This window comes from Chlorocebus sabaeus, chromosome 24 (assembly GCF_047675955.1).
Source record: "Chlorocebus sabaeus isolate Y175 chromosome 24, mChlSab1.0.hap1, whole genome shotgun sequence".
Classification (NCBI taxonomy): Eukaryota; Metazoa; Chordata; class Mammalia; order Primates; family Cercopithecidae; genus Chlorocebus; species Chlorocebus sabaeus.
In genome coordinates this window covers 50,819,003-50,834,668 of record NC_132927.1, presented here as the reverse complement: position 1 = coordinate 50,834,668, position 15,666 = coordinate 50,819,003, and the positions used below count along the sequence as shown (strand labels likewise).

The window sequence follows — 15,666 nt, the reverse complement described above, 5'->3', positions numbered from 1 at the left end:
AGAACGAACAGGAGGCCGGGCCTCACGGAGGCCCCGCCCCCAACATGCCTATTGGGTAGTGAGGGAGGAGAAGGTGTCTGATTGGCTAGAAATGCTCCCGACGGCAGCCGCGGGGACGCACCCATGAAGCCGGGGAGGTGCTCTAAAGGGAAGGAACGGGGCGAGGAGGAGTAAGGTGGGGCGGGGCGGAGGTGGGTCTGGGCGGGTCAGGCCTCTGAGGGGATGGCATGGGCGGAGACTGCAGGCTTCTGGGCCGGAGAGGGCTGGAGTTGGCTCCCGGAGCCGGGGGCGGGGCGCGGGCGGGCCTCGGCCGTGGTTACTGGTGACAGGTCGCCTGACTGGGCTCCTCCCCGGGCCCGCCCCCACAGGTTTGTCTTGTGACCGCGGGCGGCCGCCGCTTCTTTCCAGAGCTTGGAACTTCGTTATCCACGATGCGTTTCCTGGCCGCTACATTCCTGCTCCTGGCGCTCAGCACCGCCGCCCAGGCCGAACCCGTGCAGTTCAAGGACTGCGGTGAGCCCCAGGCCCGCCCAAGGTTCCCGCGCCCTCTGCGAAGCCCCCGCCGGATCCCCGCGCTGAGACCCCCGGGGCTGGGCTGGGCTGGGCGGATCCCTCGGGCGGCCTGGCTGAGCCTTGGACCCTAACTGGAGTGGGCTGGGTCGGGGAGAAGGCGCCGGCCTCCAGGAAACCCGATCGCACACAACTTTGTCTTTTTCTTAGAACGCATGTGTTGGGGTTCCTGGGAACTCCAGGAGGTGGGCCTTTTGCTGAAGTTTCCTAAAGTTTGTAGGGCTGACAATAGAAGGGCTGTATCCAGCGCTGGTGGAGGGGTGGAGCACGGAACTTCTTTTTATTTATGCTTTGTATCTTGGAATCCTGCCCTCCCCCTTCCAGCTCCCTTTGCTTTTCTTTTAATTTCCTTTTTGCTGACAAGTCAAAAGTCAATTCCCCTTTTTCATCATTTATTGTTACAAATAGGACTTCCTTTGGGCTTTGGTATCTTGTGATTCTTAATCAGTTTTTTCTTGTATAAATCTCACTGTGTCTCTAACCACAGCTTGTGACACATAACTCCCTCTCGCCGCGGTGGTCGCAATCTTTGTTGGAAAATACAACAGGTGGTGGAAATTCTGAGTACCTTCATTGAGTCGAGTCTATAGAATTGTCGGAACAGAACTCGAGCAAATTTGTTCAGAGGTGGAGGTAGAGGGATACAACTGTCAATGAAAGAGGCATGAAACTGATTTTGTAAGATCTGTGAGTGGAAAGGAAGCACGGAGATCGTATAATCAATCATTGAATTCCAGGGATGTTGGGTAGCCTACCTAAAGTCACGCAGCAGAATGGGGAACTAGAGTTAAGTGTAACCACCCAATGGGTTCACCTTGCCCCCTGCCTAGACAGAGCGGATTTATCAAGATGGGATTTGCAATGGCGAAAAGAGTATTTCACGCCGAGCTGGCTGTGCTGGAGACCGGGGTTTTATTGTTACTCAAATCAGTCTCCCAGCATTCAGATCTGGGTTTTATTGTTACTCAAATCAGTCTCCAGCACTCAGGGATCAGAGTTTTTAAGGATAATTTGGCTGGTATGGGCTCGGAAAGTGGGGAGTGCTGATTGGTCAGATTGAAGATAAAATCATAGGGGGTCGAAGTGAGTTCTTGCTGACCTCTGGGTGGTGTCATTTGCTGCATCGGAATGCAGGATCTGCAGAATATCTCAAGCTACTGACCTTAGGTTTTACAATAGTGATATTATTACCATGAGCAATTTGGGGAGGTTCAGACTCTTGCAGCCAGAGGCTGCGTGGCCCCTAAACTGTGATATCTAAACTCGTAGCTGATTTGTTAGTCCTACAAAGGCAGACTGCTCCCCAGGCAAGAAGGGGTTTTTCAGGAAAGGGCTATTATCCATTTCGTTTCAGAGTTTAAACTATAAATTCCTCTCCAAGACTAGTTCAGCCTACACCCAGGAATGAACAATTTAGAAGTTAGAAGGAAGACGGGATAGGTGAGTTCTCATCTCTTTCACTGACGTAATTGCCTAAGGATTTTTGCAAAGGTGGTTTCATAAGTGTGCTGCTTTACATCCAGTGCCCAGGTAATAGTAACTGCTCAATGAAATGTGTTGAAAACATAGATGGAATACTTTTTCCCCTATGTCATAAAAATTCATGTTGACAAAAGCAAAGTTGAGGATTAGGGGACAGGGTTGATGAAGGATTAGACTGCTGGCTGATTAACACTTAAATGCTATTCCATTGATTTAGGAGACTGGCACTTGAAAGCTATTATTGCTTCAAATTACTGCCTTTCCCTCCATTAAACTTAGTAGCCTGCGTTTGGATGAAGACACTATTAATTTTAATAATTCATTCCAGCCAGGCATGGTGGCTTACGCCTGTAATCCCAGCACTTTGGGAGGCCGAGGCGGACGGATCATGAGGTCAAGAGATCGAGACCATCCTGGCCAACATGGTGAAACCCCATCTCTACTAAAAATGCAAAAATTAGCCGGGTGTGGTAGCGTACACCCGTAGTCCCAGCTACTCGGGAGGCTGAGGCAGGAGAATTGCTTGAACCCGGGAGGTGGAGGTTCCAGTGAGCCAAGATGATGCCACTGCACTCCAGCCTGGCGACAGAGCGAGACTCTGTCTCAATAAAATAAAATAAAATAACTCATTCCATCCTCACAAGCTGTCTTACAGATGAGGAAAGTTAAGCACATAGAGTAACTTGCCCAAGATCTCACACCCAGTAAGTGGTAGGAAACAGTGGGTCTTTGTGAGCCACTTTGAGTTTCCAAAAAAAGAAGGGAAATAAATCCAGAAATTATTCTACTCATTTGAAAAAGCAGGAGTATGTGGGGGAAAAGAAAGATATCAGACCGTTACTGTGTCTATATAGAAAGAAGTAGACATAAGAGACTCCATCTTGTTCTGTATTTGAGATGCTGTTAATCTGTGACCCTACCCCCAACCTTGTCCTTGCAAGAGACATGTGCTGTGGTGACTCAAGGTTTAAAGAATTTTGGGCTGTGCAGGATGTGATTTGTTAAAAAGGTGCCTGAAGGCAGCTTGCTGGTTAAAAGTCATCACCATTCTCTTAATCTCAAGTATCCAGGGACACGTACATTGCCAAAGGTCGCAGGGACCTCTGCCTAGGAAAGCTAGGTATTGTCCAAGGTTTCTCCCCATGTGATAGTCTGAAATATGGCTTCATGGGAAGGGAAAGACTTGATCGTCCCCTAGCCTGACACCCGTGAAGGGTCTGTGCTGAGGAGCACTAGTATAAGAGGAAAGAAGGCCTCTTGGCAGTTGAGATAGAGAAAAGCCTGTCTCCTGCCCGTCCCTGGGCAATGGAATATCTCGGTGTAAAACCCGATCCTATGTTCTGTTTAGTGAGAAAGGAGAAAACCGCCTTAGGGCGAAAGGTGGGACTTGCTAGCGCAATGCTGCTCTTTATGCACTAAAAAGGTTTATGGAGATGTTTACATATGCATATCAAGGCACTGCACTTTTCCTTAAACTTATGTCACAGAGATCTTTATTTCTTGTCTTACTGCTGACCTTCTCCGTGTCTCATTTCTTTTCTCAAGTCTCTCGTTCCACCTAACAAGAAACGCCCACAGGTGTGGAGGGGCAGGCCACCCCTTCAGGAGTACACCTATGGGAAGAAGTTTTTAAAGGGAAGAAGGGTTTCAGTTACAGATTTTTAATTTACTTTTGAATTGGGAAATATGATATAAAGACTTCAGTGCCCACATCAAAAGGTTTGTGTTCCACTCTACACCCACCTTGCCTGGCATGGACTTTCCTCAAGTGAGAAAGGGGGCCAAGCAAACTAGTTTTGTAATGTTTGCTGGTTAGAACTGAGGAGTTTCTTCTATTGACACGGGAAGTCTGAGAACCTCTTGTCATCAGAAAACTGGATGAAAGGGCTATAAGTACCACCCTTTACTTACTTCCTACTAGATTGTGTGACTCAGCCTTGAAAGCAGCAGGTGGAAGCTGGACATTGAAAGTCGTAACATTAACATTGATTTTCAATAGAGTGTTGATTGAAGTTCAGGATTTTTTTTCCCCCTATTCACCGAAAATGGGTTGGAGTGGAAGAGAGTCCTTCTCAAACTGCTTCAGATGCTTAATAATGTGTGCAGTTTGAGAACTTTGCTATGATGGAGAAACAAGCTGAGGGGTAAAGGACTGCAAGGTACTATTTACCAACCTAACTGGTCAATGTGATGATAGAGTTAAAGAGACTGTTCCACCCAAGGGCAGGTACAGGCAGCAAAGAACATCTACTTAGATTTCTCAGTTCATATCATACTTTTATAGTATTGAGCTAATCTGGTGACTGACTGCATAGCAGATAATGTACTCTCAACCTGCAGTTTGCCTCTGTCTTCATGCATTCTACTTTTGAGACAGAAAGAGTCCATCCTATTGGCTAGAAACAATTTCTATCCATGAAATATATTTGAGGTGAGAGGCCCAGCTTTTCTGTCAGAAGGGAACTTGCTAACTTACCCAGAGCAGCTATTCTAGATTAAACTCATGAACTAAATCCAGATATGATAATAATAGTAAATATATGTATCACTATGTTCCAAACACTTACCTAAGATCTGTATTTGTGTTAGCTCAGCTACTCTATTATCCCTAGAGAGGTTAAGTATCTTGCCTTGAGGCTATACAGTGAGTAGCAGAGATAGTGAGATTTCAAACCCAGGCATCAGAGTCTGCCTCTCAGCAATGATGGCTGAATGGCAGAACTTAACTTACCCTGTTACAGGCACCATTACCAGGCAGTTCACTTGCATTCCCTCCCATTCAACTGCCAAGTCTCTGGGGCAGGAGGAAATGCGATTTTTAAAGACTTTATTTAAACCTTTTTTGGTCCAGCATTTATTGTATACAAGTACTTTTGTCCTTGGTTAGACTGAGATTAAAATACACACACACACACACACACACACACACTCGTATTTTAAGAACACAGGTTCCCAAAATCGAGTATACATCTGTAGATTGCAGATGTGTGCTTAAAATCAGTTTTTGAAACTACTTAGAAACAACATGGGCAAGTCAGATGAATCCTATTTCTTTTTTTAAATTTTTTAATTTTGAAAAACTTCTATTTGTTTTGAGGATTTCCAGGGATAAATCCTATATCTGACTCTTTCTAGTACCTTCTTACGTCTCACCCTTATGTTTTCAACATATGCAGTATTTGCAAGTGTATCATTCCCAGCAGCTATATAGACCTAGGCCAAGTTAATATTTCAGAGGAAATGAAACCCAGACTCAGGTAGCAGTAGTCTTCTTTAACGCAGCTGGCACTTCTGCCATCTTGGCTGTGTGAGTCAGTGCTATTTGGAGTTAAGTTTAACTTGTGCCTAAGCTTGTATTGAAACTATAAAGACCTTAACCTCTGTACTCCTCTTCATCCCCTTGACTCTTGGAAAAAATCCAGATCTTAACAACCTTAGTCAAGATTTAAGGTACTTCATGTTGTTTTTGGAGCCAAAATATTTCATGACTCATAAGTGGGCCTTAAAGAACAGGACTAAATCGTTGAAGAAACTGCAGAAGTGCAGTGAAAATGGTACAGTTCCCAATTCAGAAGTGGGAGGTGGTTCCTCTCTTAAGGGTCATTCCTAGTTCAGAGATGGTAGGTGGTTCTTCTGTTTAAGGTCACTCCTCTGTTCAGTGTTAAGTAGTAGTTCCTCTTAAATTCCATCGTCCGCTTACTTGGAAGTGAGTAGGCTTCTGGAATCAGTCTTATTTTATTTTAATTTTTGAGACAGAGTCTTGCTCTGTCACCCAGGCTGGAATGCAGTGGCGCAATCTCGACTCACTGCAACCTCCGCCTCCCAGGTTCAAGCGATTCTCCTGCCTCAGCCTCCTGAGTAGCTGGGACTACAGGGGCACACCACCACACCTCGTTAATTTTTGTATTTTTATTAGAGACGAGGTTTCACTGTTGGTCAGGCTGGTCTCGAACTCCTAACCTTGTGATCCTCCTGCCTCGGCCTCCCAAAGTGCTGGGATTACAGGCATGAGCCACCATGCCCAGCCTTGAATTAGCCTAATTTTAAAAGTCAAGACTGATATTCTGATACTTTTTATTGTTTTACCTATACCTTTAATAGTACTGCTTGTTTCTCTAGGAAGTCAAGTTGGGGTGAAAGAATGAAGGGATTCCAAGAAGACAAAATACTGGGCAAAGGATTTACCAGGAGTTTAGGAGAAAGGGTACAAAATGTGGATAGAAGGTACTTCATCACTGAAAATCACATAGGATATAGGGGTTGAACCTCTATGGTAGAAAGAGAATCATGGTGAGGGGCAAAGAGGTGATGCTGAATTAAGAAACCTGAAAAGTTGAGTTTGACTGGACCTTCATCCAGAGTCCTCAAGTAGTTATCAGATGCGAATTTCCTTGGGGTGTCCTTCCATTCGTCACCATGGCTACATATTTAAAGCTTCCTTCAGGTTCGGGTGACAGGGCTTCCAAGTCATGTCCACCCATTGAGTCTTGAATCTTCCCCTTCCAGGCAAATGTGACCTTGGACAAGTCTCAGTAATCTTTGCTCTTCTGGTTTCTAACCCCTAAAACAGGGATGATAAATCCCATTGTTGTGAGATGTTTTCTTTAGATGCCTCTGCTTTCCTTCATTGTACCTTCATTGTACCTTGCTACTCAAGGTACAATTTCCATAGGGTCCAAAAATGAATGATTCAGGAACTAAAAACTCTTTAAACCAGATTCAAGAAAGGTTCAGTCTGTTCTGGGATCTGGCAGACTTTCCAAGCAATAATAACAGACTTCCTCAATCAGTGTTTGTTCATGTAGAACTTGGGGTAGAAAGATGGTGTAATTCATTTCTGATCTTCTTCCTTGGAGTTTCAGGCTCTACATTTGCATTCTAGCTGTTTCTGCATAAAGTACCATTTTGGCTGTGTGCGGTGGCTCATGCCTGTAATCCCAGGACTTTGGGAGGCCAAAGTGGGCAAATTGCTTGAGCCCAGGAGTTTGAGACCAGCCTGGGCAACATGGTGAAACCCTGTCTCTACAAAATACAAAAATTAGCCGGGTGTGGTGGTGCATGCCTATTGTTCCAGCTACTCAGGAGGATGAGGTAGGAGGATCACTTGAGCCTGGGAAGGTTGAGGCTGCAGTGAGCTGAGATCATGCCATTGCTTCCAGCCTGGGTGACAAAGTAAGACCCTGTCTCAAAAAAAGAACAAAAAAACAAACCAAACCAAAAAAAAAAAAAAAAAAAAAAAGAGGCAGAGCACGGTGGCTCACACCTGTAATCCCAGCACTTTGGGAGGCCAAGGCAGGCTTATCACGAGGTCAGGAGATCAAGACCATCCTGGCCAACATGGTGAAACCCCGTCTCTACTAAAATACAAAAAATTATCCAGGCCTGGTGGCACATGCCTGTAGTCCCAGCTCCTCAGGAGGCTGAGGCAGGGAATGGTTTGAACCCGGGGGGCAGAGGGTACAGTGACCTGAGATTGTGCCACTGCACTCCAGTCTGGCGACAGAGCAAGACTCCATCTCAAAAAAAAAGAAAAAAAATGCAGTTTTTCCTGTAGTGAACAACTTTCATCAAATGTACTTGCTAATCTATATGCTAGAAAAAGAAAGGGAAAATAAGAATATTTTAATCCAAAGGAAGGTTGAAGTAAACGTCTTCAAGGTTTAAGTTTAAACTGTGACCCTTACCATTGAGAATGCAAGACAAGACTCTGGGAATGTTTGGAATTTCTCTGATTGAAGTTTAATCCCTTTACTATGATCATTTATGGATATGGTCTTGATATTATTTAGTTTGACAAATATTAACTTTCTCTTGGTCAAAAAACCAACTAGTTTCTTATCATCTGAATTAGGGGCTATGATTTTATCTGCAAGGTGAATCAAGATTCTGACTTCTAACTGGGCATTATTCTTAAAGATTCCATCCTGGGAAACAGTACGAGGAGAATGAGTTGACCCTAAATGGGAGAGCAGAGCACCTTCCCATTAGGTGGTGGGCAGCCTAACTGGCTTATTTCTCCTCTTCTCCTATTCCAATTCATTTTTCTTTTGCAGGTTCTGTGGATGGAGTTATAAAGGAAGTGAATGTGAGCCCGTGCCCCACCCAGCCCTGCCAACTGAGCAAAGGACAGTCTTACAGCGTCAATGTCACCTTTACCAGCAGTGCGTAAAAGTGGCTCTTACCTCAAATTTATGTTAAAGCATAAAGTAAATATCAAGTGTTGGAATGAGCATGGGAATGGAGGGGAGGGAATTGGCAGTCATGAATTTTATGACTCCTTTTGCACCTTGTGCAAAGCTAGGGTTCACTGTGCCCTTGGACACCCTTCTCATGCAAGGTCCATGGCTCCTAGACTCCCTTTAAGCAAACAGGGAGATGTCCATGTGTTCACAGGTTAGAGAAGACAGCTTGGCTTTTCTCTGTCCTGTCTTGGCCCATATTGCATTGCAGGCTTTGATGGGAATGTCAGCTGTGTTTAGCTACAGACTGCAGAGTATTAGTATGGACCCCAATTCTTCAAGCTTTGGAACTCCTCCAAAGTGTTATTTTAAGCACTAATGCCTTTCAGCTATTAAGTCTACATCCCACCTGAAAATAAAGGTGCAACTAATACTTAACAGCCTCCTTAAGATTTTGGGAACCCACTGGGAACCCAAGAAACAGCCAAGAAATCTGAGCTTTCTTCTCCAATAATATTCAAGAAATGTCATTGGAACTTGTTGCTTTCTTGTACCACATCACACTGAGATTTTTAAGAATCTAGACAAATTAAAATCTTTTATTGCTAAGCAGGGCATGTTCCATGAATCCCTTCCTCATTTTCTATCCTGTGAAGCTAGACTAGACAGTCTAATAAGTAACCTCAAAGTTCCTGTCATCTTTTGTTCATAAGCCTAAAGACAGCTCTAAGTACTAGCTCCCTGTCTCCTCTCTGGACTATACCCTGGCCTCTCTATTGCTCCAAACCTAAAAAAAAAAGCCTTCTGAACAAGTCATCCCCAACCCAGACAGAAAGAAACAGAACCAATTTTCTGGGTCTCCAAAATACCGTAATAACTCATAAGTCTGATTGCCCTAATTTTGTAATAACTTTATTCCTCCTGGCTAGCTTGTGATGTGGAGGGTAACGTTTATCAAGAAATGCATGTCTTTCTAATCTTACCCAATTTCTTTCCCTTTTTTTTTTTTTTTTTAGACAGAGTCTTGCTCTGTCACCCAGGCTGGAGTGCAGTGGTGTGATCTTGGCGCACTGCAACCTCCGCCTCCTGGGCTCAAGCGATTCTCCTGCCTCAGCCTCCTGAGTAGCTGGGATGACAGGTGTGCGCCACCACGCCCGGCTAATTTTTGTATTTTTAGTAGAGACAGGGTTTCTCCATGTTGGCCAGGCTGGTCTCAAACTCCTGACCTCAGGTGATCCACCTGCCTCAGCCTCCCAAACTGCTGGGATTACAGCTGTGAGCTCCCGTGATCCAGCCTAATCTTACCCCACTAAAGGGTTACCTCTTTCACTGTTGTTACAGACCATGACATTTAAGACACACAATATACTTGGACAGAAGCTGATATAAATAGCAAACAGAGGCCGGGCGCGGTGGCTCAAGCCTGTAATCCCAGCACTTTGGGAGGCGGAGACGGGTGGATCACGAGGTCAGGAGATCGAGACCATCCTGGCTAACACGGTGAAACCCCGTCTCTACTAAATATTACAAAAAACTAGCCGGGCGAGGTGGCGGGTGCCTGTAGTCCCAGCTACTCGGGAGGCTGAGGCAGGAGAATGGCGTGAACCCGGGAGGCGGAGCTTGCAGTGAGCCGAGATCTGGCCACTGCACTCCAGCCTGGGCAACAGAGCAAGACTCCGTCTCAAAAAAAAAAAAAAAAAAATAGCAAACAGAAAGTTTACTGCCAAAAATCAGTTGTCTCGTTAGATAAGGTTATTTATCTAGGTATCTCTGATTCTCCTAAGAAACTATGAAGGGCCATGAAGAGCGAGGTTAAGAGCAAAGAAAACTTCTGCTGATTGCTTTTGTTTTGCATAATTACGTTTGGAGTGAATGCTTGCACTGTGCTAGTACCAAGCACCACTGCCAAGAGAAATAGACCCTAGGAATGCTGTTACTTGGGATTATTTCTGAATTTTTGATTTAGAGTTTGAAAACAGGTTGTTTTCTTCGCCATCTGATTCTCTTTTTTCCTCTTAGATATTCAGTCTAAAAGCAGCAAGGCCGTGGTGCATGGCATCCTGATGGGCGTCCCAGTTCCCTTTCCCATTCCTGAGCCTGATGGTTGTAAAAGTGGAATTAACTGTCCCATCCAAAAAGACAAGACCTATAGCTACCTGAATAAACTACCAGTGAAAAGCGAATATCCCTCTGTAAGTGATACCATTATTGAGGACATGGGAGGCCTTGGGACTGGATTAGAGTTCTGAGGGCAGCAGGCAAGAAGCAGAGACGCGGGTAAAGGGCCCTTTATCTCTATGATGAAGAAGCGGAAGCCCGAGGGAAAGGAGATGGGTGGGAGTGTTAGGCGTCAGGAGGTAGGGTAAATCTTTTTCTCTGTGTCTCTTCATTCTTTCACTGTGACCTGATGGTTAGTCTGGACCTAATGATGCCATTTGTTTTTTTAATATACTAAAATTTATTCATACATAAAAGCTGTAATTTAATCTGACAGTAAAACACAAGAAGCAATATTAAAGTTGGTTTAGTACACTGTATATTTTAGCTTTGAAAGCCATAGAAATCAGTTATCCCAGTGTTTTTCCTATAAAAGACTCATTTTTTTCCAAAGCATTATGTACAATTTTAATTAGAATATAATGACAGAGGATATTTCATAATTTTTAAAATACAAAATGAAGTCAATGACTCAAAAAAGTTATCTACTGCAATGAGGTAAAAGGGACATTTCATAATCAATATTATTACAAAGTATGATGGTTCAACTTTTTAGTGCTTCATAGGGAGGAATCATGATAAAAAGGTCAATATGAAATCATTTGATTATAGTAGCAATATCTAACATTTGAAATGCATCCATGGTCTTTTGTATAATCATATTGGAGTCAAGTATATTTTCACATCTGTTATGTCTTATTTTCCAAGAGATATACACAGAGCAATTTTTTTTCTCCAGGGAACTTGTGCAAACCAATATAAGATCTAAATTCTTCACATAATGTATAAAACAGGAGAAGCCTCTTCAGATTTATTTTTTGAAGTCTGGAATGCTGGCACTTTCCAATTAGGCAATAGTTCTTCATTCTTGTAACCTAGCTAAGAGCTGCTGCTGACTATGGGTCTAGAGCAGCAGGCATGATTTCTTTTTAGGCCTTTTCTTTTCCAATGGTGTTTTTCTATTTATCTGTCTGACCAGGTCATAAAGTATTTCATTAACATTGACCTTTGACTTTGCAGAATATTCTAAAATGGCACAGTTCCATCACTGTCATGCTCAATTCTGTCCCTGTTCTTTGCCAACTACTCACTCATCTTCCAGATCACATTTATTGCCAACCAAAATCATTGGAACATCTTCCGTGTCCTTAACCAGTAAAATCTGTTCCCTCAGGTCCTGTAAGTCAAATGTGGACTGAATATACTAGTGCAAAACCTTGGCCATTCTTCATATACAAATCCCTCATTGCTGTAAATTGCCCTATCCCTGCAGTATCTAGGATTTTAAGCATACACTGTTGGCAATCGACTTCAACTTGCTTTCTGTAGGAATCTTCTATCATCATTGGGTCATATTTTTCAACAAAAATTCCCTGAACAAACTGAACCATCAGAGCAGACTTCCCTGAACCTCCTGAACCAAGGACCACTAACTTGTACTCACCCATGATGTGATCTGTTTAAATACTGACGACTCCCCTGGTCCAGCACCTCCTCCTCCCTCCTGCCTCCTCCCTCCTCCCAGCTGTGGCTCCTGCTTCAGCTCCACACGGCAACGGCTGATGCCATTTTTATATACAATATTTCACTTGGTTCTCATGACCATCCTATGTAGAGGTGATCTTATCTCTATTTTACAGCTGAAGAAATTTGAGCCTCTGAAGTTATGCAATATGAACAGAGTTCACTCCACTAAGAAGTAGTACAGCCCAGGTTTCTAGCTGGGTCTTATAACTCCAAAGCCTGTGCAATATTAAAAGATTTTAGCCAGGTACCAAATAGTTGAAGATCCAAGTTGTCTTAACATTGTCATGAGAAAATCCTGCTTTATCCATTAATCTCTTAACAAAACAAGAGAGTAGTAGTTTGTTAGCTTCATAGCAGAGAGGTAGCTTTTTCCACTCTCCTTTCTCCCCTCCAATTCCCCCCTTCACCTCTGACCCATCCCTGCTGCACCTACCTCTTTTTCTACCAAGCACTCGTAAGGTAGATCCTGCTGCAGTGGACCTGCATTAAAGATCTGTATCTTGATAAGAATGGAGGAAATGGAGGGATGGCCTTTTTCCATGAAGAAAAAGAGCCGCATTTCTTGAAAGGAAATCAAGTAGAACTCAGGAGCAAATCTGGCCATTTATTTTCTAGGAAAGGTAAGTAATTAAAGAGCATTCTAAAGAGACTCAAATATAGGGTGTCTGTGCTTAAGGGCTATTGGAGACCCTAGAGGTCAGGGACAGATTAGTAGATGAATTTGCAGAGTATCCATATAACCATGGGCATGTTTGAAACTCAATTACGTATGCAGTGACTAGTCAGAGCCTGATACATAGTAGGTACTTAATATATGGTAGTCATTGTCTGTTAAATGAGTTACATTTAATTTGAAAAATAGCTCAAACTGTTTAAGCACTAAATGAAGCAGTAGTTAATGTATACTAGCCTGGAAAAACTCACAAAGCAAGTTTCAAGAACCTAAATATCATTTCCATTCACATGTTCCATTGCAAAGAAGCATTAGAGTACAAAAGAGAGGTAGTAACAAGTGACAAGTTAGCCAATGTCCATATAAGAAAGGACCTGCAAAGTGTCAGTGAGTGATTAAGAATTGGAAGGGACTGCTCACATGATATGAGTGTAACAAGTCAAGGCAGGGATTTCTGATGAAGTACATTATTAGAAAGCAGATTAAGGGCGTTACCTGAAAGTATATTGCTACAAAAGGTTGTCATCTTTGAAATTATTCATACAGCTACAGACTTCTCTGGGCCATCCTTTGCACTTTGATATTTCCATTTCTAGCTAACAAGAATGTTTCCTTATACTTAAGAATCTAAATTTTTTTTTACTCTCTGCTCTTTACGGTTACATTGAGAAAAAGCTGGATCAGATTGCCAAATACATGAGAAATTGCTTAAATGTGAAATTATTCATGTAAGCCTTCATGTGTTAGTCCATTTGCATTGTTATAAAGGAATACCTAAGACTGGGTAACTTGAAAAGAGGTTTGATCAGCTCACGGTTCGGCAAGCTGTACATGAAGCATAGTGCCAGCACCTGCTTCTGATGAGGCTTCAGGAAGCTTACTGTTATGACAGAAGGCAAAGGGGAGCCAGCGTGTCACATGGCCAGCGCAGGAGCAAAAAAGAGAAGGGGGAGGTCCCAGACTCTTTTAAACAGCCAGATCTCGTGTGAAATCAGTGAGAACTCACTCATCACCAAGGGGATGGTGCTAAGCCATTCATGAGGGATCTTCCTCCATGATCTAATACCTCCACTTGGCCCACCTCCAACATTGGAGGTCACATTTCAACATGAAATTTCAAAGGGACAAATAACCAAACCATATCACTTCATTTATGTGCCATTGATCTAAGAGAGAAAAGAATGCTTTAGAAATTACATTTGATAAATTAACCAAGTTAGTATGTGGTGCTGCTAGCATCAAATCACAAGTATAACTTAGTTCACTCTCTTAAGGCCATAAACTGTGCCCACATGCTAAGCAGCCCTCGTGATTTAAGAAAAAAAGTAAAAAAGGATGAGTTCGAGTCCTTTGTAGGGACATGGATGCAGCTGGAAACCATCATTCTCAGCAAACTATCGCAAGAACAGAAAACCAAATACCGCATGTTCTCACTCATAGGTGGGAATTGAACAATGAGATCACTTGGACACAAGAAGGGGAACATCACACACTGGGTCCTATTGTGGGGAAGGGTTGGAGGGAGGGATAGCATTAGAGATATACCTAATGTAAACGACGAGTTAATGGGTGCAGCACACCAGCATGGCACATGTATACATATGTAACAAACCTGCATGTTGTGCACATGTACCCTAGAACTTAAAGTATAATAAAAGAAGAAAGAAAAGAAAAAAGTATGAGGAGTTAGGAAGTTTGCTACTGTACGTCCAGGATTCATAGTTAAGCCAATTATGGATAGAGGTCAGGTCCTATTTCATTTTTCTCAGTTATTTTTCTCTTTCTCCAGATAAAATTGGTGGTGGAGTGGCAACTTCAAGATGACAAAAACCAAAGTCTCTTCTGCTGGGAAATCCCAGTACAGATCGTAAGTCTATTTGGGGGTGAGAGGGCATGGGTGGAGGGAAGAAAGAAGTGGAGGAGAAATCAGACTAAAACTAAATCAGTGCCATAAGATAAAAGGAATTTCAAGACTGCTGTTTTATGCCTCTCAACCTCTAAAAGCATCTAAGGACCTATTTCCTGAGAACTCAGAACTGTTGCCTTTGTAATATCCTTTGTAAAAAAAAGGTCGAAGGAAAGAAGAGAGAGTGAGACTGTAGGGACTGATTTAACTGTCTTCATTGGTTTTTTTTTTTCTGTTGGAATAAGGAAGGTCCAACCAGACAGGACCTGAAGGAGGTTGCTTAGGAATGTCTGATAACTTGCCCTAGGGTTATTGCCCTCACAGTGGATGAAAGGTTCCAAACCACTTCCACTGAGCTGGGACATTACATCCACAGGTTTCTCATCTCTAAGTGCCTCATTGAGTTCGGTGCATCTGGCCAACGAGTCTGCTGACTCTTGACAGCGCCTCCAGCTCTGCTGCTTCAACAACAGTGACTTGCTCTCCAATGGTATCCAGTGATTCGTTGAAGAGGAGGTGCTCTGTGGCAGAAACTCAGCTCTGGGTGGCTGGTTCTCAGTGGTTGTCTCATGTCTCTTTTTCTGTCTTAGGTGGTTTTCATTAAATGCAGACTTGGTTAGCAGATGTTTAATTTTTTTTTTAGCAACATTAACTTGTGGCCTCTTTCTACACCTGGAAATGTACCCTTGAATAAATAAAAACACGTTTGTCTTGTCTTCTGCATGTGGGCTGTGGTCTCCTCCTGCTCCTTTCAGAGTACGTTTTGCTAAAACCATGGCAGGCAGATCCCCAGTTCCATGGTCCCAGAGTGCGCTGAAGACATGACTTTTTCAGAAACTCTTTTTCCTCCTTTTTGTCCAGTAAGACCATATCTATTTTATATAAAATGCCTTTGTTTTGCTTTGTTTGACATAATCTTATACCACCAAGCATGCTTGAAAGAAGCAGTGAAAGTAGAAATCACCTAGTTGAATAATAATGTCTGAAAGGTTGAAGGAACTGAATTTGGTGGGGAGGGCAGGTAGGGGTTAGGGATTACAGGTTAGGATGAGGCATGGTGATCTTTTGGGAACCCTCTGCCATGAAGAAAGCCTAGAAACCTAAAAATGAAA

The 15,666-nt window shown here is 43.2% G+C and overlaps 1 protein-coding gene and 1 pseudogene across 2 annotated transcripts; one reads left to right on the top strand and one right to left on the bottom strand.

Moving 5' to 3' along the window:
- The first annotated feature begins 194 nt into the window (after positions 1 to 194).
- NPC2 (NPC intracellular cholesterol transporter 2) lies at positions 195 to 15,277 on the top strand. 2 transcript variants are annotated; one of them, XM_007987272.2, is made up of 5 exons: positions 195 to 513; positions 8,106 to 8,213; positions 10,251 to 10,423; positions 14,438 to 14,515; positions 14,931 to 15,277. In XM_007987272.2, exons 1-5 carry the CDS (start codon positions 432 to 434, stop codon positions 14,943 to 14,945), a joined length of 456 nt encoding a protein of 151 aa, XP_007985463.1. In that variant the 5' UTR covers positions 195 to 431; the 3' UTR covers positions 14,946 to 15,277. The 2 variants fall into 2 exon arrangements, with proteins under 2 accessions (XP_007985463.1, XP_037840170.1); XM_037984242.2 differs by lacking the exon at positions 14,931 to 15,277 and having other exon boundaries at positions 14,438 to 14,617.
- Positions 11,279 to 11,896, bottom strand: LOC103229329 (ras-related protein Rap-1A pseudogene; annotated as a pseudogene).
- Positions 15,278 to 15,666: the final 389 nt, after the last annotated feature.